General features: G+C 36.1%; 2 protein-coding genes across 12 annotated transcripts in view; one reads left to right on the top strand and one right to left on the bottom strand.

Annotated features, from left to right (window-relative positions):
* The window catches only part of LOC118273518 (protein ultraspiracle homolog), a 50,535-nt gene extending 45,161 nt beyond the window's left edge, over positions 1-5,374 (top strand). For all 11 annotated transcript variants that reach the window (XM_050694298.1, XM_050694081.1, XM_035590526.2 and 8 more), the window contains 3 exons: positions 1,904-2,053; positions 2,655-2,704; positions 3,427-5,374. In XM_050694298.1, the coding sequence (XP_050550255.1) occupies positions 1,904-2,053; positions 2,655-2,704; positions 3,427-3,645 (419 nt within the window). In that variant the 3' untranslated portion in view covers positions 3,646-5,374. The remainder of the gene's footprint in view (positions 1-1,903; positions 2,054-2,654; positions 2,705-3,426) is intronic.
* Positions 5,375-5,813: 439 nt separating this feature from the next.
* On the bottom strand, positions 5,814-22,924 carry LOC118273517 (uncharacterized protein C05D11.1-like). Its single transcript, XM_050693566.1, has 18 exons — positions 22,602-22,924; positions 21,652-21,997; positions 21,330-21,432; positions 20,904-21,026; positions 17,052-17,165; positions 15,436-15,588; positions 14,775-15,044; positions 13,696-13,838; positions 13,017-13,125; positions 11,747-11,914; positions 11,039-11,275; positions 10,169-10,288; positions 9,464-9,759; positions 8,936-9,110; positions 8,252-8,395; positions 7,801-7,958; positions 6,940-7,092; positions 5,814-6,421 (listed from the first exon to the last, which is right to left on the bottom strand). Exons 1-18 carry the CDS (start codon positions 22,738-22,740, stop codon positions 6,367-6,369), a joined length of 3,006 nt encoding a protein of 1,001 aa, XP_050549523.1. The 5' UTR covers positions 22,741-22,924; the 3' UTR covers positions 5,814-6,366.
* Positions 22,925-24,727: the final 1,803 nt, after the last annotated feature.

A 24,727-nucleotide genomic window follows, 5' to 3' on the forward strand; every position in this document is an offset into this window, starting at 1 on the left:
AAATGCTTCGTCGTCCTGTCAGTAAGTGGGTTGGTGGCCAAACGCAGACTTATAAACGTTAGAAAAACAAAATGAAAAAGTGTGTTTTGCAATTGTAACGGCATAGCGTATACTAAAGATGTGTCATGTTGTAGTCTAAGCTAAGTTTGTATTTCATACATGATATGTCAGCATTGTGCAGTATGTCTTGTCTACCCATGCTATGTGTATTTGTCGTAAGTTAAGAAACAATACATGAATTATTCTTAATTGAGTTAACCCAAATGCTAGCTTCCACATCAAATCCTCGCAACAACACTTCTATAAAAACAATGATTTTAGAAAACACAAAAGGCTTTCATAACCAAATAACCAGCCAAAAACCAATTATATAAGCAATACAATAATAATTAAGTATAAGTTATCGCACCCCAAGTCACGTCAGTATTAGTTTAACCATTCGTTTTTGTTACATATTACATTTTATAAAAGGTTACTGACTTGCGAACACGACTCTGTACATTGTGCGATAGTTACTACCTATTCAAATTCAATAATATTCTCGAACGGTCAAAAACGGACGTTTTGTGCGAGATTTGTATGTATGTATGTAATCTTAGCTGTGACGTCATATGTTTTTGCTATATCATCATTGGTTTGCTTTGTGTATTAAAGACTAGCTTTTGTATGGATTTACTCTGCTATTCATTTTTGTAAACAATTTGTCAACAAGTTTAGTTATAGAAAATTACATCTTAAGTTTTTTTCTAACTGCCTAGTGGGTTACCGAGGCTCCGACTCGAAAAGTAGGGGTAGAAACGGAGTGGTTTTTAGTCAGTAAGAGTGACACTTCCTCTCGCTTTGATTATGGCGTGAAAGTCATTGGATGATTTTCCCTCCACAAAAAAGTCTTTTTCTAAGCCATATGAGTTATTTTAGACTACAATCTACACACACACTCACACGACACAAATAATCTGTGCCTAATTTCATTTAGATTTGTTTAGCAATTTTGTTTTAGTACCCAAAATTCAAGTAATCTCTAAGTTTAATTACATACTGTTAATTTATAGGTAATGTAGGCAAGTATTAGTTAGTATTTTTTTATTAAGACATATTTTAATAGGTATTAGGTATAGACTTAATCGTTACTTTATGTAAATACTAGCTGTAAGCAGGCTGACTATCGTCGACTTACCAGTTTTTCTTTTTTTTGGAACCTTGACCTTATATCTTTTTTAAAATCTATGAAAATATTACCAAAACGTAAGTTTTTACATAAGTGTATATTAATCTTGTATTAGCATTCGATTATGTAATCTCTAACATAAATCCTATCTATAAGTAGGTGCTAAATTACTAACTTCTTAACATTTTGTTGTTTTTTTTTTGGAAACATAACTTTATTTAAATTTCCATGATATCCATTTTATTGATGATTCAGATTACATTCGGCAGTTTCATATCTGTAATGTTTTAGTTTAAAAATGCATAAATTAGATTGGCTTTTAATAACATTATTAGTCTAGATTCTAGGGTATATTTCCACCTCTTCTTAAACTCGAAAATAATTGTAGCGTTATGTTACTTTACGATCAGGGTATATTTTTATACACTTTCAAATCGAATACTGGTCTCTTTACCATCGACTATAAGAAGATGAATACATGTCCTGATACGATAGTTTTGTGATAATGTGTCTTTATTTCTCTCATCCCTTTTAACATGGAGCTCACTAATGAATAATGGCCTCATTTAGTTATTTGAAAGATTGATGTGGAAAAGAGTTACATTGTAACCTATTTGCAAAAATAAATATCATTTAACATTTAATGGGTGCTACATTGATTAATATGTGGTACTCTCTTTCTTCAATCGAAAAGTAATATCTAATGTTGTAAAACAATACTTTTGAATATTCCAGGTATGACCCTACACCGCAACTCGGCTCTCCAAGCAGGCGTCGGCCAGATATTCGACCGCGTCCTATCGGAACTGTCCCTGAAGATGCGCGCTCTACGCGTCGACCAGGCCGAGTATGTCGCGCTCAAAGCCATCATACTGCTTAATCCTGGTATGTATACTAATATGTGAAAAACTATAATATATAATAGATAATTATATTAGGTTTAAAGTAAGTTTTAGGAAATTCTCAGTAACGTGCGTGGGAATAGTGTCTGATATTAGACTCACAGCAACAGAGACATTTAATGATTACTTAAACTACTCCTACTAAGGAGCAGTTGTTTAAGTAAACATTAAATTATTCTGAGTACTCTCGCTCCTTATTATGTGGAATTCGTAACAAAACATAAGAATTCATTCGATATTACACCCACATTAATTGTGTGTGTGTCTATTGATGGCGACCCCTTTGGAGATGAAACGGCGCGATGTTATGTTATAATGCAGTTTACACGGTTAGGTTATGATTAAAATATGTATTAGATTATATTATCTTTAAGATTTGAATACTTTTTCTACAGAAACGCGAAGCATTAATCGCTTTTTACAGTTAGTTACAATTTATATACTTAATTATTTGTAGTCAGAATTATTTCTTCAACAAACACATTTATTTGTTTAGTTAATCCACACTGAACATTCACATATTTGATCACGTGTGTTAAACAATGAAATACAGGTATAAGAATTACTCTCGTTTATTTTTTCAGATGTGAAAGGACTGAAAAACAGACCAGAAGTTGAAATTCTACGAGAAAAGGTAAATTTGCATTCATTGTCTTAACACCTGAGTGACGGAGTAAAGTTACATTTGAATATTCTGAATAGAGACAGTGGCCAGCAAGTCAACTTACTTCCACTCAGGTTTTTCCATTGAATTTTCAACTTTATAACATAACTATAAAGTTGTAAATGCAATAAAAAATTTACAGAAAGGAGTAAGGTTGACGTGCTGTATAAGAGATCAATTTTATTTATCCCACTCTGTCAGGCTTTTCCATTGAATTTTCAACTTTATGACATAACTATAAAGTTGTGAATGCAATAAAAGAAATGATAGAAAAGAGTAAGGTTGACAAGGAAAGCTACAGCATTATTTTCTACGTTCGACGTCCGATGTAACGATATTACAATATTTACAATGAATTCGCATGTCGTATCACATTTGACCTGTTTTGCATTTGAAAGTAATTAGCATTGAATTAATGAGGCTGTGTAGTTACACTTTATACTGTTGCGAACACGTGTAGAGAATGAACTTCGCGCTAAGTTGTGATGTATGTGTATTGTGTAATATGTACATTGGTCGAGTGATCTCAAGCGTGATTGCCGGACAAAGTATCAAGCTCAGCTCTTACTGGATATGTCTTAAAACGATAACTGTCAAATTGTGGGTATTACAAAGATTGTTCTGACCTCTGCTTACGCTTTAGGGGAATAAAATCCATGGTGTTCATGTATTAACGCGTGTTGTACGTGCAGATGTTCTCGTGCCTGGACGAGTACGTGCGGCGGTCGCGCGGCGGCGAGGAGGGACGGTTCGCGGCGCTGCTGCTGCGGCTGCCGGCGCTGCGCTCCATCTCGCTGAAGAGCTTCGAGCACCTGTTCTTCTTCCACCTGGTGGCCGACACGTCCATCGCGTCCTACATCCGCGAGGCGCTGCGCAGCCACGCCCCGCCCATCGACGCCAACCTCATGTAACCACACAGCTCCTACGAGGCAGCTACGTTATACTTCTCTTATCTATTCTATCATTATAGGAGCGACCGGTCGAAGGTCCGAGGTGAAAGCACTGGTTTCGGCCATCTAATTAGGGTTCTTTTATGGAAAGTTAGCTTTAGCAGACGTCGAGCGGGCGTGTCGAAGTGGTTAAGAACGTTTCGAGGTCTTAGATTAATAATCTTGATACCTCAGTGTATGTGCGTGTGACCGCTACACGACCTCTACGATGTACGAGTTTATAAACGGTTCTGAACAAAATTGTTGCTATAATTATAGGAAATTCTTTAATATATAAACTTAAGTGAAATCTCATAAATCGTTAAAGATAACCAAAAGGCCTTTGTTTTATTTAGAGAGCACTGAAGGCTGTGTTTGACAACATTCTGGCTATGTGAAGTACGCGGGCGATGTACTGTGTAGTGTTGTTGGTTATATCAGTTACTGTGAGTACCTGGATGTCGATAGCTTCTATTCAACCGGCCCTTCGTCCACACATCGTATTGGAGAGAGCTACTGAGCTACGCGAGCAGTAGAGTAAGTACAATATCGACGCGTCGTGTATCGGTCCGAGTATCGAGTACGTATCGAGAATCACGTTAGCGGTTAGATAGTGTAAATGGGGCCGCCTCTTTTATTACGTAGATTATGATTAACGTAAATATTAGTCATTCATTTATTAGGGAATTTTAATCGTCAGGTAGGTGTCCATAGCGAATTAATATAATGTTAGACTAATTAATGTGTAATTTTAACATTTACCAAATCTCTCTTCAAAGCACATACATTTATTATTATGTATTTTTAATGGATTGATAAGTGTCCTATGAGCCACAGATAAAATCATGTTGATTCGTAAAAACTAAAAGATAAATTATACGAAATTTTATGCTTCATATATTTCCCATATTATATATGTACATGTTGGTGCTTTAACATGCATTATTTACATATTGTGCATATTAAATATGCATAGTAAACATTAAAATTAATGTTACTTGATAAATTCTTATTTTCATTACGTCTAGCATAGAATGTTATAAAACTGTAAATATATCTTGCATGTACAATGTAATTTTATTGTTTAGACGAGTAATTTATATTGCATATTAATATATAGCTCACCAGCAGTGTAGGTGGTGGGAATAAACGGATAGAATGGCCTACAAAATGTAAACAGAACATGTATTTCTTGAACAGGCCACTTTATTTTTGTACGCGAGGATGTCTGTAACATGCATTTGAGAATTCACTAACAAAATTAACCAGTATTATGTGTTTAACATTCACACACGGAAATCAAGTGGACGCGGCATTTGAGCGATATATGGACGAGCATGGCTAAAGAAAAATGTTAAATTATAATGTTTCATTATACATATATTGTTGAAATTTAGAAAGCTATGTAATGTTGACTTGCAGCTCAATGATCTTAAACTGGTATATTTGGTACACGGTAGGAACTGTTTAAGATTTTCACATACTGTAGTTTGTTGATCGTTGACAACCAGTATTCCTGTTATGAAGATAAATGTTGAACAATGATATTACTATATGGATTGGTTTGAATTATATGACGGAGATGTTGCAGTGGTTGTGAGATGATTTATAATGATGTTCACTAATTATCTGACTAAATTTAAGTTATATTTTTTGTATAGACATACATAGCTTTAAGATTCATAAATGGTGATTAAAATTATTATCACAATTTTGGTGTTTTTATTGGATTAAATAGATGTATTTTTTTTAATTGTTGCCCCACACAAGTATTTTCTCCTAGGTTATGGGTGCGTTTACAAACTTACAAGTTCACACACACATCACATCCAAACCCTAAACAACAATTTTTGAACATCACAAAAAGTTGCTCCATGTGGGAATCAAATGCGATACCCGTAACATGGCAGCCAGTTGCCCAGCCACCACGTCGCCATGACAACGTCATTAGTTGTAATATTTCCACTTTTTGTTATTCATGTAGATGAATACCAATAATATGTTTCCTAAAATAATAGATACATTGTGGTTTGGCGACCGTTTGCTATGAGTCGAGACACTGGTTTGATTCCTAGTGATACACTAATTGTTGAAAGATAAACAAGGGTAAGATCAAGGAGATTAAATATAATATATCAAAAAAGGAAACATGTGTTGTATACGTATTTTATTCAAATAAAATTGTTTATAATAAAATGCGAATAGTTATAAAATGAAATACTTCGAACATTTATACTTAGTTTAGTATCAGGCACAGCCAAGCAATATAAGAAATAACAGTACAATTATTATATATTGTAAATACACCAACAACTTTCATTGCTAATAACTTGTATTTATAATTGAGATAAAAAACGATGATATAGTTTTATATGTGTATAATAATCATTATAATACACTGGTGGACATAACAAATAGGCCACTTATTTTAACTGGCTTAAAAAGGTTGTTTTCGGTAGCACTTTTCATGATGTTTACAGATTTTTTAAAATAGATATTAAGCTCCGGGGTATATAAGACAGCAATAGAAAACACATTGTCTCTCGCGTGGATTGGCGTTCCGGCACATGAAGAGTAAACGGTAAAAATACTTTTTATTTTGCAACAGCACTAACTAGCAGATTGGTAGGTGACCTAAATTGTATAGTCCACCAGTCTGGGTTGTACACTTAAAAGCACCTAGCGTTGTACTTAACTACTGAGTTACTTAAAATGCGACGCTTCCATAGACTCGTAGACGTCCAGTTTCACGTTCATTCTGTGGAGAAAGAATTTAATTTTAATATTTCCGCCAACCATCTAACTTGTAGTTATTACACACAACTAATAAAATGATCCAAATTCTTGTTGGAATTATGTTGGGACCAGATTCGTTAATGTCTGAATGACAATATAATATAAGGTTAATTCAATACCAAATGTGATTTGTCAGCAAACGAGCGAACGGATATTTGATCTGATGGTAAGCAATCGGCACAGCCCCTGTACACTCGAAACACCAGACGAGTTATAAGTGCGATACCGCGTTTTGGGTTGGGGTTGAAGCAAAATGTAGCACCATCACTACATGGTGTAAAACAAACGCTTTTTCTGTCCCTATGTCCCTTTGTATGCTAAAATACTTAAAAATACGCAACGGATTTTGATGCGATCTTTTTTAATAGATACAGTGATTCAAGTGGAAGGTTTATATGTACAATACAGGCATAATATATCACCGTTGCACCCATGCGAAGCTGGGGCGGGTCGCTAGTATTAACTAAATGAGTAACTTACTTTTCGAAAGCAGTGTTCATGTCGTTGCATTTACTGGGATGGCAGACGATGGCCAGCTTGCCCTGGTCGGGGTCGAAGAGGGTCGGCAGCCAGCGCGCCGCCGCCGCGTGGGCCGCCTCCGGCGTCACTGCTGATATCGCTTTCACTAGGTCACTGGAAATATAATCATACATTTTAGAGTTTCTATTAACATAATATCATCACCTTTGAAGTGGACAGGAAGGAAGTAAAAGATTGTACGTGTGGACATGTCTATTGGTTAAATATTCAATTCAAGACGCTCTAAGCAATAGTTCTGTCACTACATCCTTTATAAAATGACAGAGATAGCACGTTTTATAAGTACAACTTAATATTGAGCAGCATTTCATTATTCGGGCGTATATCTGTCAAACGGTAGAGAAGCATACACTTGTCTTTACACTTACTCTTGTTATGGGTGCTGTAAGAGCCAACTAGGTGAATTACAAATTTGACTGAGACTGGGCAGCAGCACCTGTCAAGCGTGGATATTATGCCACACCTCATGAACATCGGGTTGTTGATGATGTGAAATGTGAGGTAGTTGCTCCTACCACTACTTAGTACAAGTTTGCTTTACGTTTAAAGTTAACAAAACGAGAGCGCGTTCGGCACTCACTTGGCAGTAGTACAGTTTCGTTTACGTAAAAATACCAGACAGATTAACGCCCGAATACTGAAACGCTACTCAATTTTAAGTTGTACTTAAATATCGTGCTATCTCTGTCATTTTATAAAGAATTGATAGAGACAGAACTAGACTTGAGAGCGTCTTAAAATTGAGTAGCGTTTGAGTATTCGGACATAAGCAGCATAGTAAATAAGTTACAACCAACTTACTTGTTGTATGAGGGTGCTTCCCTGTACAAGTAGTACATGAGTGACCGTTTCACGACGTCCGCGGGACACTTCTCGTTCTCCACCACCTCGAACATCACCGTACTCTTCGCCGACGCGAATAGGTCGTCGTCAAACTTAGCGTCGTTCAAGTATTCTTCCTGTAAGAATTATAATTAATGATTGTAATGGAAATGTTATTAAAATGTGAAGTCAGATATATTTTTATTGGATTCCATCACTCCATATTATGTGCGTGGTGTGAATTAATTACAGGTATAGTTTTAATGCAACAATAGGCTATTTTCTTACTAGTCAAATTCAATACTTTTTCAAAACCTCAAAAACTATATTTTCTATTTATTTCGTATGAAATAATGATTTTAGAGAAGTAACTGTTAACCCAATTATTTAATACAGAGCAAAGTTTAATGAAATTACAATAAGTTCTTACCAAAATGCTCTTAGCTTTGCTGTATGCTGCGACGGCGTTAGTTGCTCTGTACAGGGAGAATATCAGTCTGCCCTCGTTGGGGGACATGCGGATAGCGTAGCCATACGACAGGCCACAACCACGAATTAGACGCCACATTGGACCCTGGAAGAAAGTGATAGGTATAACTTTTTTTTCTTTTTTTTTATCTGCAATCAGTCACTAGACTTTAATCAGATTTCTTGGAGTGTTTATGGATCAGAAAGTTAGTGTCTCACTGTCCATTTAGAACATATGATATCTTTTATAGTTATAAATAGCGAGACATCTTTAGTAGTGGGTTCTGTCTCTTTTGTTCTGTGTATCAGATAACTAGAGCTTACGAGTGGTTGGAGTTGAATCTCGTATAATATTTTACTGCCACACTCAGAGTCATTTAATGGTTACTTAAAACGTTCCTTAGTAACGATTTTGTATAGAAAACAATTGCTAAGGACTGGGTTGAGTAACCATTAAATGACTCTGAGTGTGGCAGTTAGTCTTTTTATTTTAAGCTACCGTTAAAATAAATAGACTAATTTAAAGTTACTATTTTTAAAAGACAGATGTATCTCAGGTGGACAGGGTTTAAAATGACAAGTATATCTTGATTTTATCTCTGTATGAATTGAACAAAATCCCAATGCCAATGGAATGGAATCTTACCTCGAGCTGCGTGAAGTAGTTGAGCGCGACCATGAGCGGCGCGACGTGTTGGACGGAGTGTCCGAGCGGGCCGGGGCTCAGCGCCGCCACGCAGCACGACTCCCAGCCGCCCACGCCCAGCACGAACCCGCCGCCCACTGATGACAGCAGCTCCGCGTCCCAGTACAGCCGGGGACTGGAAACATACAACTTATCATCATCAGTCTGTAAATATTCCACTGCTGAGAAAAGATCTCTTCTCACTCGGAGAAGGAAAATTATACAATAATCTATTAATCTACTACCAAAAATGGAATAGTGTTCACTAGTGTTCAGTCGAGTCTGTTTGTATCTAGTGACAAACACAAAAATGACTGCACGGGTTTTGATGTAGTTTTCGCCAGTGATTCGTGACAAATGGTGATATGTTCATAAAAGTTTGAATACAGATAAAGCAGTCAGTAAGTCTTAGAAAAGAGCAAGTATAAAACAAAACGTGTCAAATTATAAAAACAAAATACAGCAACACTAAACTTCTAAAATACTCACACTGAAGGCGTAATTTCATTCTCCCTAGCAAACCTCTTCCAAGGTTCAGTTCTTAGCTTATATCTTTCGAAGTCTGTCGCTAGATGGAGCCACGCGTTCTCGGTGATACTCTTGAATGACTTCCTGGCTTCTAGGAGAGCTGACTCGGCGGAGTCTCCACCGGCTGTCAGCTGTTCTATGAGCTCTTTGAGGAACTTTTGCTGCCTTAGTACTGTGCACCAGTGCAGGTTGCTGTTTTTGCTGTAGACCGAGTCGCGAAGGGCATCGTACATCATCTTGTCGCCTGATCTTCTTACCTGAGATTACAAAAATAAGAATTTATGTAGAAAGATAGACCCTTATTAATGTGTTTAGGGGCCAAATCTATCAAACAATAGACATATTTAGGGACACAGGTACAAATCTGAGTAAACAATCTATCTAATAGGAAATATAATGAAAATAGAGCTAAAGCCTATTTATATTTAGTTAAAACAAAGTTCTAGAATCAATATCTGTTTCTTCTTTCTATGGGCCGGTTCATATCCGACGGAACATGCGTTGCTTATCGTATAATCATTCGCTTAACGCCAAAATAGACAAATGTATAGAAAAACAATTGACCGTTCACACTCAACCGATGATACGCTCGACGTATTTTACGTCAGATATGAACCGAAGGTACAATATTTCTAGACAAACGCTATATACATAACTACTATTTACCTGCGCAACATCGTTGATTAGCCTCTGTGCGAAGACTAGCAGCCTTTCCTTGGTGATCTCCGCGGCATACAGGATCTCGTACAAATGGTTCACGACTTCCTCGTAATCTTGAGGTTCACACTGGAAATAAAGATGGAAACTTTAAGATGAATTAATTGCAACCTCACGCCTTTTATACCTGAAGGGTAAGGGGTAGGTAGAGGTGCACATTACGGCACTTAATGCCGCTATACATTGTACACCCACTTTCGTGTTATAAGTCCCTGTAATAAGGGGGAGCCTATTTGCCATTTACTGGGCACCTTAGATTGGATTAGTGCTCAAACCTTCTCCATGTGAGAAGAGGCTTTGGTCAGCAATGGCCACTAATAGGCTGTTGATGTGATTATATACAAAGTTATTTACATTTTTTATGTATCATAACAATGGCTACAAACTTCATTAATGAATACTAAACAGCAAGATAACACATACTTTTGTTATCATTGTTATGACATAACTACATCTGCTTAGATCCGGGAACCTTTTTATTATTGTGTTATTATGTAATAGTAACACATGTTATCTAGAAACTTTAATTACTGCTCGCCTTTGATAGTGTGTAATATTTTTACAATAATATAACGTAACATTATTACGCTAAGGTAAATAATAATAATTAAGGAGATTATATTGTTAGGAGGTTTCTATCTCTCTCTACAAGTTCACATGCATATGACCCAGAGCCGAAACAACAATTTCTGGATCACACACTATAATTGCTCCAGGCGGTAATCGAACCCGCTACACGTTACGCGGCAGCCGGTTGCCCAGCTACCACGTCAATCGTTCAGTCTATTTATTTACAATTTAATCTATAATGAATCTTACCCTCGTCTCAATATGGACAAAGTTGCCAAAATGTCCGATAGAGAAGTTTCCAGAACGATCGAAGCCGATGTTATTGCTGAACATGACAGTGAGCTGTTCCGTAGTGGAGATGACCTCTTCATGGGGGATGAGTGTATCCCCGCGGCGGACTCCGCACTCTGCCAGGCCGTTCATGTGTAGAGGGAGCCACTTGCGCGTCGACTCGTCTACTGAGGTCGTGTCGAATATTAGGTTTATCTGTTGATGAAAAGCAGTTTTGTTGGGTTTCACTGTTGATTATAGTTTTTTGAAGTAAGTGTATGTAAATAGAGTGATTTTAATATGAATACAATGTCATATGTCTGGTAAAAATGTTAATGGTTATTTATTGCAATTTGGTGTCGAAAATTATAAACTCACAACAAATCTATAGGAAAATCATAAAAATAATCACTTTACTTTTGGATTTCTTATCCCACATACCTCAAATCTAAAGTATTAATTTACTGAAGAACTTAACACATTCATTGCCACCATTATTTTTTTGAAGTTACGATATCAAAACCTAATGATTATAGCGATGCCGCCCTATAATCATTAGATTATTGCTAGCAAATTATGTATTGAGAATTCCAAAAGGCAATTTTGGCAAATTTTCAAAATATCACTAAAGCATTTACGAGGACACGCTTGGCGTGTCGGCGGCATTGAACGTTTAAATATACTTACATAAACGAAGTTAGTCTTCAAGCTATGTACTCTGGTGTAGATGGGTACTTCCTTGAGGTCGAAGTGCGGGCAGTTCGCGCCGTCCGTGCTCCAAGAGTCGATCTTGTGACATTTGAAGTTGCTGGGAGGTACGGGGACTGAGGCTAGAGTGCCCGGGGGAGGGGGGCGCTGTGAAAAAATGGATAAATTTAACTAAAAATCCCGGTTTACTCACGTACATTATTGAGGAAAAGCTATATTAGTTTCGAGTCACAGAGCAGCGTGCGCAGACAAGGCAACGTTAATTTAGTATATGTGACAATGTAGAGTATAATAAAATACAGATACATTTATTAATTTATTTATTTCCGACCTGAGTATTGAACCTGAAAAGCCATTGCCATTAATGGCGAGATTTAGCAGTCCTTCTAGAAAAAAACAAAGATTTCGTCATCAATCTTCTTTTTTAACATTTCTGACTAATTACTGCCAAGATATGAAGGTGGTTTGTTCATCTTTATATATTAAAATCAATGGCTGTTCGTTAATCTCGCTAAAACCCGAGAACGGCAGGACCGATTTGGCAAATGTTGGTCTTCAATTGTTTGCGGAAGTCCATGGAAGGTTTAAAAGTTAAGTAAAAATGTTTACGAAGTTTGCCGGGTCAGATAATTAAAATATAAGAAAGTCCATGAAAATATTGGCAACAAATAAAATGAAATAGGTACAAAATTACCATACATAATATTTACATCGAGTTATGGTTCAACAACAATGACTGTATGATTGCAAGTTATTAGCTTCAATGATGAATTATTAATTATTATTCATACATTTGCTTGACGCATGTTTATTTGTATGTTTACTTGGATGATGCCATGCATATAGTCACAGGTAATACGTTTTTTTGTGATTTAATACTCAGAACAAGGTTTCCCAAACTATGGGTCGCAAGCGAATTTTTCATGGGCCTTGTCTGTACAAAGATATACTAACCAACTGTTCTGTTTTATTTTTTACATTGGTAACGGTTTGATTCCCCGAAGATGGGTCCTGAGTTTGGGAACTTAATTTAGATAGGTTACAGTCCAGACAACTTTGGGAACCACTGACACTGAGTATAAATCCGATGTCGATCCGTCTTTCTGTCAGTTGGCACACTATTTCTCAACAAAAAACTTTTGTTAGACCGTTCATGAGCAGCGTCACGGACTCTTGAATATGAGACCCGATGTGACTTGAAACTAGTAGAGCCTTTCTCGAAAAGTTCACATGTAAGATGGTTTCCTACCTCGTTGAAGTCCATAGCTTCCTGTAGCCGTGCCGCCTTCTGTGCTAGACCTTCTTCTCCAATCTGCTTTCTTTGCTCTTCTATCCTATTCTTCTCTTCTTCTGCCATCCTAGTAAAACATTAAAATCACTCACTTATTTTAAGTACAGTGTACCTATATTAAATCATCAAGCTACAATTTATTGTCGAAAGGTTTCGCCCTGCTAAAATAGCTTACGCATCCATAGCACGCATCTTGCCATATAATAAACATACACTTAACTGAGTCCGTTTCAACCAGTGCTTAGCTGGTGAAAGCCAAACGTATCTACAGCACCGAAGCGTAGCACATCTCTGTTAGAAAAGTACCCTTAACTCGTTAAAAGTGGGGTGACATATCGAAATGCTCGTTTGTCCTTGGAGCATCTAAAAGCGTAAAATTATGTATGTAAACCTCTTTGCGCGAACTTCAATAAATTCTAAATTCTGGAGCAGCCTAAACTATTTATACATACCTTTAGAACTTGAAACGGGATATTTACCATGTTTATTAATATCAGTTCATCCGTGATCATGGATTGCAACAGTGCCGAAATATCGGAAACTCATAGAAATTAATAAACATGGTAAATATCCCGTTTCGAGTTCTAAAGATATTGTTAGTGACCATGACAGTTTAAAAACTTATATTGATACATACTTGGTCTGCAGTTCGATGCTAGGTGATCCCATAACGGTGACGATGTCCTCAGTGAAGTACTTGCGAATTAGACCGAGCCAGTACTCCGGAGTCTCTTCTAGTAACGCCGTCAGGTCCGATTGAGGGTTCATGCGGGAGATGAACTGGAATCAAACGGTTATTATCTCTTATTATTATTTTTTTATAAATGCGACAGTTTATACCAACGGTAAGTACTAATGTGACTTTTTCCGAGTTATTATGTACTTTGTCAGATTATTTAGACACCACTGACAAACGGTGAAGGAAAACATCGTGAGGAAATTTGGGTTTATAATTTCTAAATATAAGTTTGGAATAGCCAACCCACATTGAGCAAGCGTGATGAATAATGCTTATGCTTCATGGCTTAATTTTCTCATCCTTTTTACGATCATAAGATGGAAAGAAGTCGTTAGTCGTTAAGCCATCATAAATGCTCATTGTTTCACAAATACACACATTCCGACTTATTACTTCTACTTTTTAATTTCTTTCTTGATAGAACGCAGTCTTTAAGTTTTATGTGTTGTAACAAATTGTTATGAGAAGCTACATTACTTAAGTTATAAGCAAATCATCTATTGTTCTTTATTACTTAGATTTATATCAATTTATTTTACACTACTGCTTTATTTTATTGCTCGTTTTATTATTATATATCGTAACAAACAATTTTGTTGTTTTGTTATTGTTTTAAAAATAAAACTAATGAGTATACAAAAAAGTTTCTTTGGGAAAGTTGTTTGTAATCATGAGTACAATCACGTGTTTAAATATCGTTCACTATACCTAATGCGCTGTAACAAGGTGCGGCTGACAGATGCCAGTATGACGTTGACGTCTCTCTTTAGGGATGGACATTAGAAAAATCTTTTTTTATCGCTATCGATACTCGCAGCATACATTTAATTCTCTTTAATTTTTTTATTAAATGTGTGTGTTATTTAGTTGTGCAGTGTAACTACGTGTATATACTTGTCAAAATAAATATTTTATGACCGAGCCCATTAAATGTAAAAAAAGACACACAGTTTTACAAAACAACCAAACATACTTACATGGTGTTCACTCTGAGAGTACAGAGCATCTCCGATACAGCGGAACGCCACAGCGTGGTGCGGATCCGACTCCAGACTAGCGATGGACTCGCGCAACTGTTTGCGCAACAACCTGCGCAAACGCTCCATGTCTATCGCGTCTTCTCCACTGCGCACTGTAGCCAAACACTTCAGGGCTTCATCCCGCGCCAGCTCCAACTTGTCGATAGGCACGTTATCTAGCTCTATCTTTATTAGAGAAGCTATGTTTTCTGTTAGGTTGTAGGAGATCTGAAACGAAATTATAATTTATTTAAAACGTGTTAAAATGGGACTACCTTATGTTATCGATAAGTTAAAATCATCGCATACCACTAAACAAGATGGTGGCCAAACGCCATCCTATTAAGCATAACACTTTACTTTATTTTCATGCTGCATTAATATTTATTTCGGAGACTAAATATGTCCGGTTGGTTTTAATTAAAGGTCAATTAACTAACTGGGGTGATTAAAGCATAATAGAAATGTGATACATCGTTGAGGTTACTAAGGAGGCCCAACCCAAAAATCGCATTAAGCACCTTTCGTATTGGGTTTCGTTGATTGCTTACCATTAGGTAATAATCTATCTGTTTACTAAAGAAAAATAGGTATAGAAAGTTAGAAATAAATATCTTACGTCTCCAGCCAAAGCATCTTCTCTCTCGACGAGGCAGCGCTGCAGCGGCGCAGCGGCTGTGTCACAGAGGTAGCGGAGAAGTATAGCAACCGCTGTCAGGTTCTTCAAGGCATCTTCTTCTGTTAGGAGCGGACCGCGCCAGCCGAATATCACCTATAGTAATTAAAATTACTCCAATATACATTTTCAACACCCCTATTCTTACTGTGGATGTCATAGAAGCTGACTAAGGGACAAATGACAAAGATTGATCTTTAAGGCTTGAAGAGGAGATCTTGAACCGTAAACCTTGTAACTGTGATCTTAAGCCCGTTAGTCAAGGGCACAGTGTTTTAGAACGCCCTTGGGGAGGACATTTTTAGCTACTAGCGATATCGATGTAGTTAGTCGCTAACAACACAAATTGCAAAAGCAAACCCCATGTCAATTATTTTTAGTTTTCGAGAAAATAAATACTAAAGTTGCTAATTCGGAGTGTGGTTTAAATAGGATTTTTTAAAATTTTTCTTTTATCTTTAAAATTAGAGCAAAATTTGATATCCGGATTTTATCACATATATTTATGTGTTATTCAAGCTTTACAACACGAAAATTGTAACTAGGTACAAAGATAGCAAAAAATCCAATTTTAGTTTCTAATTTTTTTATTGACATAGTTTCCGCACGAAATCTTCATGGTAAATGATAGTTAGCCTTTTGTACTATGTACTTAAATTAAATCAGCCACATAATCCGTGGTATTGAAAATTATGCAATTGAAAAAAATCCAAGCGCCTTTATTATTACAAATAGCAAAGTCAACAATCAGCACTTTGCTTTGTAAATGATACAATAATTTTATCTTGAGAAGTGGATATTTTAGAAGATGGTGCTTAAAATAAATTCTTAGTTAATCTACCATATAGCAAAAGTCATGTCATAAACAATTAAAAATCGTGTGGTGACTATTACTAGGACCTACGTAATTGAAATACACATTAAAACATGTATATATTAAACATACCTATATGGTAGATTAAATTTGTAATACCACGGATTATGTGGCTGATTTAATTTAAGTACATAGTACAAAAGGCTAACTTCATTTACCATGAAGATTTCGTGCGGAAACTATGTCAATAAAAAAAGCGGAAAAAATAGAAACTAAAATTGGATTTTTTGCAAATATCTTTGTACCTAGTTACAATTCACCGCGCCAGCCGAATATCACCTAGAGTAATTAAAATCGTCCAAATGTACACATTTTCAATACTCATATTCTTACCGTGGATGTCATAGAAGCTGACTAAGGGGTATATGACAAAGATTGATCTTTAAGTCTTGAAGAGAAGATCTTAAACCATAGAACCTTTTAACTGTCAAGTGTGGAGATTGTGGCAAAACTGTTGGATGGCAATGCGTCACATTTACGAATACGGGTCCGTTTATCGACTGCGCGAGCAAGAAAGAGCACGGAGCCGGTCACATTAAAAAATAAACCTTAATACAAATACGTAATACTCTATTTTCAACGTGACAAAAATTTGCTCACCTCTCCGAGCCGGTATGAACGGACCCTAAACAAATTTACTTGGATACCGTAGAGGATCCGATTAATTATCACAAGATATATTTACCTGACCACAGTCCTCGGTGTCTGCTGGCCACTGGACCTTCAACTCGCCATATTTGGGTTTGGGAGGGATGGTTTGCCAAGGCTTCACCCATTCTTCTTGAGGTTCACTGGCTTTCTGCGTACAAAAACGTTATTTTAAAATCGTGGAATAAACTTACTAGGTTGGTGTAAATCAGAATCAAAATCAATAAAGTTTTGTTGAGTAATAAACGATTTTAATTTTAGTACGGTAACAATCAGAGAGTAACTCTAGAGAAAACAAGATGAATTTAGCTTATCTTTAACGTCACTGAAATAGAGACCTTATGTGCAAAGACCACGAAATAGAATTGAATAATTCATGCAACATTATTTCTTCTTTACAATCGAAAGTCGATATGTCTCAAATACTCATTTCCTGGCTTACAGTCTACGAACAATTTACAATCAACAACGTATCAGCAAAAACTGGCTCAACAACAGACAGGATGACATAAGCATTGAGTCATCTCATGTAGTTATTATGTATCTTAAGCTTTGCACACAATAGTGCAGTTTGCATTGGAAATTTTATCTCGTTGAAATATCTTAGAAATCTGGCAAAGCGATAGGCTGGAAAGATGTATGAACTATGGAGCAGACGTGTGTCAACATACTTAAATCTCTCCGCGAATTTTGTAAGACCCGACTAAAGGGTATATCACACTTTAACCGCACCGCTCCAACCCAGCAATAAGCTTGCCATTTAAATTTCAACAATAAATCTTATGTAGTATGATATATTCCATAACGTCAATATGAAAATGCTGTAAGCGCGCGGGCAGCGCGCTGACGGCAAACCGCGTTTTTCAAAGTAAAAAAACACCGTGCTGCGGCTGTATTATATCTGCGGTGCGATCACCCTAAGGCATTCACTGGACGTCCATTGATAAGCCCGAACCTTTTATACTGCAATGTGACTCCAATCCACTGACCAAGAAGAGTGGTGATTATAGCATACACTCTTTTGTAGAGGATGCTCATAAGCCAGCAGTTTTACAGGGTGTCATTTGTCGACAATCGGTGGGCCTTATAATCAGTCCAACCTGAGTTTATGTCGGCGGGGGCGTGTCAGAAATCGGAACCTTCATCAACATAATCACATAAATAGATTGGTTAGATTGATATTACCGACCGTTGGCCGATAACAAGGCGATAAGAAGATAACGAAGTTTTCACTATCTTGTTCAGTTTATTACCTACAGGTGTGTTACATTGCATTGGTTCCGGTATGTGCAGTTCCTAATTGGCTATTAGAACAAAATTTGTAATATCTGTCCGAATTAGTCGAGGTCGTTTCAATGCAAAATAGAAGGAGATAGGATAGGATTGTAGGTGTCAATTATTCAGAGTAGTTTTTTACGATTCATAGGTATACGGGTACTTTGCCGCCAGAAATGTACTATGCTACGTTGCTAACACACGAAACTTTATTAATAAAAATAGGTACAGAATTTTTCTTAATTAATAAAAATAAGTTCAGAATTTTTCGAGTTCATTGCGTTTAATAAAACCTTAATATTAGGCACAGTAAGCACGTAAAATGGAATTGTCCTTCAGTCAGTTTGTCAGTGAAGCTAGGTGATCGTTTCAAAGTGTAGTTACGAAAGGAAAAGGAAGAGCAAATGCTATCGTTACTCTTAAAGAGATTGTGTATTTTAATGGCGTCCCAAGTTTTAATAAAACTGAGTATAAGTATTTAAGTGAGTTTAATAAAAAATAACTGAGTTATGTTGATTGAATAACCTTAACCTTTCCAAATATATTTATTTCTTAGTTCTCAGATCCCATTACGATAACACATTCGTGTTTTAGTATTTGCTTACTAATGATTGTTCTAGACTGGCTAAATTTAGTCTCAAGGCCTTAATCGGGGACAAGCAAAAGAACAATATATGCAAGTGTGTCGCCAGCTTTTTAAAACTCTTTTTTTATTAGTGAACTGATTTTAAATGTTTTTTTTTTAAGTTAGGTAATGTACCTAAACCTTTCTACTAAGTCTGAAAAATATTATGTTCAGCATAGTATTTTTAACCGCATCAAAATTGTTTCAGCCAAACGCGAGACAATCGCACACAAACAGGTCAAACTGAGAACCTCCTCTTTTTGAAGTCGGTTACAAATAAATAGCTACCCTATTTTCTTAAGTGTCGTTTGGGTTAAAAAAATGCAGACAACAGAATAAACTTATCTAACTCCTTCAAAAAAGGGTGTTACGTTTAGAATTTGGGCGAAAGCCAAAGAAATGCACGTTGCATTTGATTATTTCTGTAAATTTAGAAGATGTTGCCAAGACGAGAGAGTCAATGTCAAAGGAAAAAATATCATTAGAACTTGAGACTGGATATTTACCATCTTTATTTATATCGATGAGTTTCCGTAATTTCGGCACTGTTGCAAGCGCCATGATCACGGATGAACTGAACTTAACCTATTATTACAGGTTGTTAGGTAATCGTCACGCCCTTTACCCCTGAAGGGTTAGGCAGCGGTGCATATTTACAATTTTCAACATTTTAACTGTATAATGTATTGGCTTAAGCTGTAAAATTATGCATGTTTTTCTAAATAAATAAATAAATATTATGGCACGTGATGCCACTGTACAATGTATACCCACTTTTCACAATTTTAGTTGTAAGGCCCATGCAATTGGTGGTGAGCCTATTGCTATATACCTACTGAGCACAATTCCAGACTCTGTGCTACTACTGAGAAATTTTCGAAAAACTGAAAGAAGCTCAGTAATTCTTTGCCCGATCTGGGAATCGAACCCGAGACTCCTTGTCCGACAGTCGCACTTGCAACCACTCGGCCAACGAGGCAGTTGTAAGGTAACATGGTAAATATCCCGTCTATGATAGTGTAAGTGACCATGTCAGTTTAAAAACTTATAAAGGAAATAATGTACATATACAAAAGTGAAGAACGAAATGCAAATGGTTTTTATTGATTTGACCTGAAAACGTGTCGATGTACGAGTAACGTGGTAGATTACATACAATTTAGATTCATATCGACTTGTAGCGTCGGGGTAGAGTCGAAATGGCGCCTATCAGCCACACCCCAACGGGCCGAATTTTAGGCGCAAAAGCCAAACTTGGTAATCTGTATACCTAGATAAATATGAGTCACTAAAATGTATGCTTATTCCTCTATTTAAGGCACCTTTATGTATTTAAAAAAAAATCTATGACATTCGCAATATTCGCATGAAAAATTGTGAATACGAATATCAAAAACTTTTACGAATTTCGCGAATGCGAATATTCGTTCCATTACTAGTATGCATTTGCCTCAAGCTGTAATTAAAGAAAAAACCTATTATTACAGGTTGTTAGGTAAATTCTAGAGACTAACCGTATCTAGAAGAGTTCAACAAGGTTTTAAACATGTCTATATTTTTATGCTAAAGACTGCCATATAACGCTAGATCAAGGAGAGAATGAGGAAAATAAAATTTTATTGTTTTTTTTTTAACATTCAGTAGTCAATTAGCAATATATTATAAAGATCAAAAAAAAACAAGAAAATAAGGTCAAAGGTAAATTATTTCTACATACTTATATTATGTTGTCTTGTGTGGTTCGAAGATTTACGTTTTTACTTAATTTTTTATATTTTTTTTTTATTGAAAACACACCACATGGCTCCTTACATGAGTTATATTACTTTTGAACGACTACAGCGGATACTACAAGATAAATGCGGCCATGGAAACTTTTAACATGTTTTTTCTGAACACACAGAAAAAACATGTTGAAAGTTTCGTTCAAAATCTACCAAAGAGAGTAACCAGCAAAAGCTAGAATCTATTATTTCTTCAGCTTCTTACCTTTGCGATGATGTCATCTTCCACAGTAGATAGAGCTGCAAACACATCTTCTGCTTCAATCTGACCAGTCAATATAATCGTCAGGTTCTCAGCACGGTAGAATTTCTTGTGGAAGTTTCTGATCTGGAAAATGGCAACTTGTTATAAATTTAGTTTTTTACCTATATTCATAGAATGAAGAAGATCGAAGGAGGCCTTTGCCACCGGACATGCAGAAGTGGAGAAAGAATGCTATGGTAGCTTGAAATAGATTTGTCTGAAAAAGGCTATAAATAAACATTGATTTTATCAGAACTTACTTATGCTTTTAATTTATAATAAGAATCTTTTAAGCACATATTTATATATAGCCTCATTTATTTCTGTTACTTAATTACCTTTAAAAGTAGAATATTTTTGTGATTATTCAGGTGAGGCATAACTTACTTTAGTATTATCAGTAGAGGTCCTGAGATTCTCCATTATGCCACCAGTTTCGGCGGAGTAACCGCTGTCTGGGTACATTGCTCGCAGTAATTGAAGTTCACATCTAAAATAATATAGAATTTTAACAATTGACCCTGACTTTGTATCACAAAGATAAAAATAGTAAAGCTTAGTTCATTGTTTAACCAATTTATTAGCAGCTCGGCTCACATCTTGTTTTTTAAGCTAACGAGCAGACATGTCACCTGATGCAAGTAAGCAATCAGCACCACCAGTAGTTCAGAAGTAGATCAGTAGTTTACTGGTGGATTTATAATCTTACCTACAGTGTGAAGTATTTTCTCTTCCTTGCATTTCACAGTACACAACACCAGCATCCTCCCCTTCCCCATCGATATGGTGGACTTCCGTAACAAAACCATGGTCCGTAAGAGTAGGCCGAAGTATATGATCCAAGTAAATAGGAAGCAGGGTCAGCATGCCAGCGTCACCCGCAGTGTACACCGTATAGCATGTGTGGTCTGTGTCCGTCCATGCGTTTGTGCCATGTGCCATACATCGGTTGGCGAGGAGATCCAGGATCCCTTTGTAAGGGTACCGTTCAGATCCAAGGAAGATCAGATGCTCCAGCGTGTGTGGAAGACCATCATCATCATGGGCTTCGGTTGCTAAACAATAGAAATACAAATATTATGTCAAAATTGTATAGTGTGTTCACAAATTCATTATCTGTTATCTTAGACTGTTATCTCTGCTTGTAAAATGTGTTCTATTTTAATATAGGCTCTATTTGTATTATTTTACAACTTCTAAGAGTTAAAGTATCTTATATCTCTTCTTTATTGTGATTATAAAATAGAATAGAGTAGTGTTTTTAAAGATATGATGAGTAAACAAATTTTACAACTGGAATAAGTCCCTAACTACTCACTAACCAATATTTTTCTTTATATTTCACCAGAAAAATGTATTAAAACATTTGTATAATTATGTGTTTACAAAAAATATAACCTTACAATTATTAGTTTGATTACAAAATAACAAAACATTGGACAAAATATAAATACATAACAAAAAGTTGTGCACCCCGAAATAGGGCAGTTATCTTATTATTATCACAACAAAAGTCTTATTTATACTTAGCAAATCTAATCTATCAGTTATTTAAAGCAAAGAATGCCAATAAGTTCAACAGGACTAAAAAAATCTACAGCAACTATGTTCCAAAACTTTGATGTAGACTTAATAGTTCCTAATTTAAATATAACTCACCCAGACAAAAGAATCCGTTAACTAAAGGCCCTTCAACTCCAGCTATAATCACGGTAATACCGGTCTTCTCCGACACATATTTGTTCACAGGAACCACGTCGGAAGCTTTCGTCGACGAAACCAATTTAAAATGAGACATTCTCGGTCACGATATACTAGATCTACTCACTAATATAATGTTTATTAACAATACTATAGGAATATTCGGTAATAATGCGCCCGATGCCCTCACTTGATGTGTAAGCAACTCAAGCAAGTGGCAAATAATTGATGAGAAACGAGCGACAGCGCATTAGCATCAAGAATGAAATACGAAACCGCTGACTTGCTGTCCGATAATGTCAAAATTGACAATGTCATTGTAATTGTCAAAAAAGAACGAATGATTCGCTCGCTAGTGATGTGCACAAAATATTCATACCTTTGATCATAATACTGTTATTGTTATTAATAGTGATTCAAGAGGAAGGAAAGAGGAGAAGGAAGAAATGCATAATATATCGCTAGTATATGAATAAAATTTTATTACTGTATCACTTTAAAACATAGGTGATTATAAACTACATCTGAGCGCACGTAATAATTTTTGTTTTTTTTTTAAGTTTTCTAGTTTAGTTTTAATTATTATGTAGTAGTATAATGAATGTTCTATAAAATGTAAGCTGCCTGAAACCAGATATTTTTATATTTGTGATGATGTGTGATTGTAATAAATTAAAATCTTGTCCGTCCTACTTTTGTTTTAAGTTACATGTGGTCAGTACAGAACAATGTGATCTTTATATTTTACTAAAATAATACTCACTTATGAATAAATAACTAAATTATTATAAAATAAAATGAAAATTGATAGTATTTTTTTGCATCGTTATACTTATTAAAAATAACATAAAATATATCTTAAGTATTATTATTTTCAACGCGCATCACTAGCATCAACATCACATTCCTTCATAAGGAACGAATGTTCCTTATGACACATAGAATGTCACAGATAACACAGATTTATTGATGTTTAACAAGAACTGCTATGGATAAGATGAGAAAAATCTGGAGGAACAAAAACATCACCAAAGCAACAAAAACCCGGCTAGTACGAACCCTCATTTTCCCTATTTTCTTATACGCCGCTGAGACGTGGACGCTGAGAGAGACTGAGAGAAAGAAGATAGACGCCCTAGAGATGTGGTGTTGGAGAAGAATGCTCCGAGTGTCATGGACAGAATTCCGGACTAATGCCTCCATACTGCAAGAACTTGGCATAAAACAGCGTCTGTCAGCTTTAGTGCAAAGTCGCATTCTCAAACTGTTTGGGCACATTTCAAGGCGAGACAACGACTCCTTGGATCGCCTTGTTGTCCAAGGCAAAGTGGAGGGCTCTAGACCGCGTGGACGATCTCCAATGCGATGGACCGATCAAGTCAAGGCAATGGTTGGTAACCCCGTGCACGAGTGCACCAGATTGACCACCAACAGGGAGCGATGGCGGGACATCGTGAGGCGAGCAACATCTGCCACACAACCCACAGACACTAGGTACATGTTGACCACGACCACTCTGTCAAGAGTGATACGAATGAGAAGAAGAATTGATGTATATTTTTTTATTCGTGTTTCTTTTGCTTTATTCTGTGTTTTATGTAGTCGCGGGACGCGCCCGTTTATAATAATGACCTCTGGCAGAATTTGGGTACCTATTTTATTTTCTACTAAATGGATTTTTTTTTATAAAATATAATAATCCTTAATACACCAGCTGCAACTCATAAAGGTCCTGTCAAAATCCAGCCATTTCAGAGATTAGCCAAAAGAAACAGATAGATAGAGAGATAAACACACATACAATAATATTGGTATGCATGTAGTAAAAACCGATTATTTCAATGTTACAAACAGACGCTCCAATTTTATTTATTAGTGTAGATTTTTGTGTGATACCTCAAGTGGAAATGAGAATTTGAATTAAATACTTGGAGATAATACCTACTTACCTAGTTACTATGGGTATCTTGTGCGCCCGTATAACTCTCTCACATCTCTCTCGACCTTGACATAGAAATTAAAATCGGACAAAGTATGTTTTTTCAATTTTGAATTTCGAATTTCCGACTGTAGGTATATTTTTA

The sequence above is a fragment of the Spodoptera frugiperda genome, chromosome 1 (assembly GCF_023101765.2).
Source record: "Spodoptera frugiperda isolate SF20-4 chromosome 1, AGI-APGP_CSIRO_Sfru_2.0, whole genome shotgun sequence".
Taxonomy (NCBI): Eukaryota; Metazoa; Arthropoda; class Insecta; order Lepidoptera; family Noctuidae; genus Spodoptera; species Spodoptera frugiperda.

Bases quoted from the DNA above. Each gene is read 5' to 3' on its own strand.
- LOC118273517 (XM_050693566.1), bottom strand. From the start codon at position 22,740: ATGTCTCATTTTAAATTGGTTTCGTCGACGAAAGCTTCCGACGTGGTT. The intron at 21,027-21,329 runs GTAAGTTATGCC...GCCATTTTCCAG, and splicing joins CCTCTACTGATAATACTAAA to ATCAGAAACTTCCACAAGAA. The intron at 9,111-9,463 runs GTGAGTATTTTA...GTATGTTTCCAG, and splicing joins AATGAAATTACGCCTTCAGT to TCCCCGGCTGTACTGGGACG.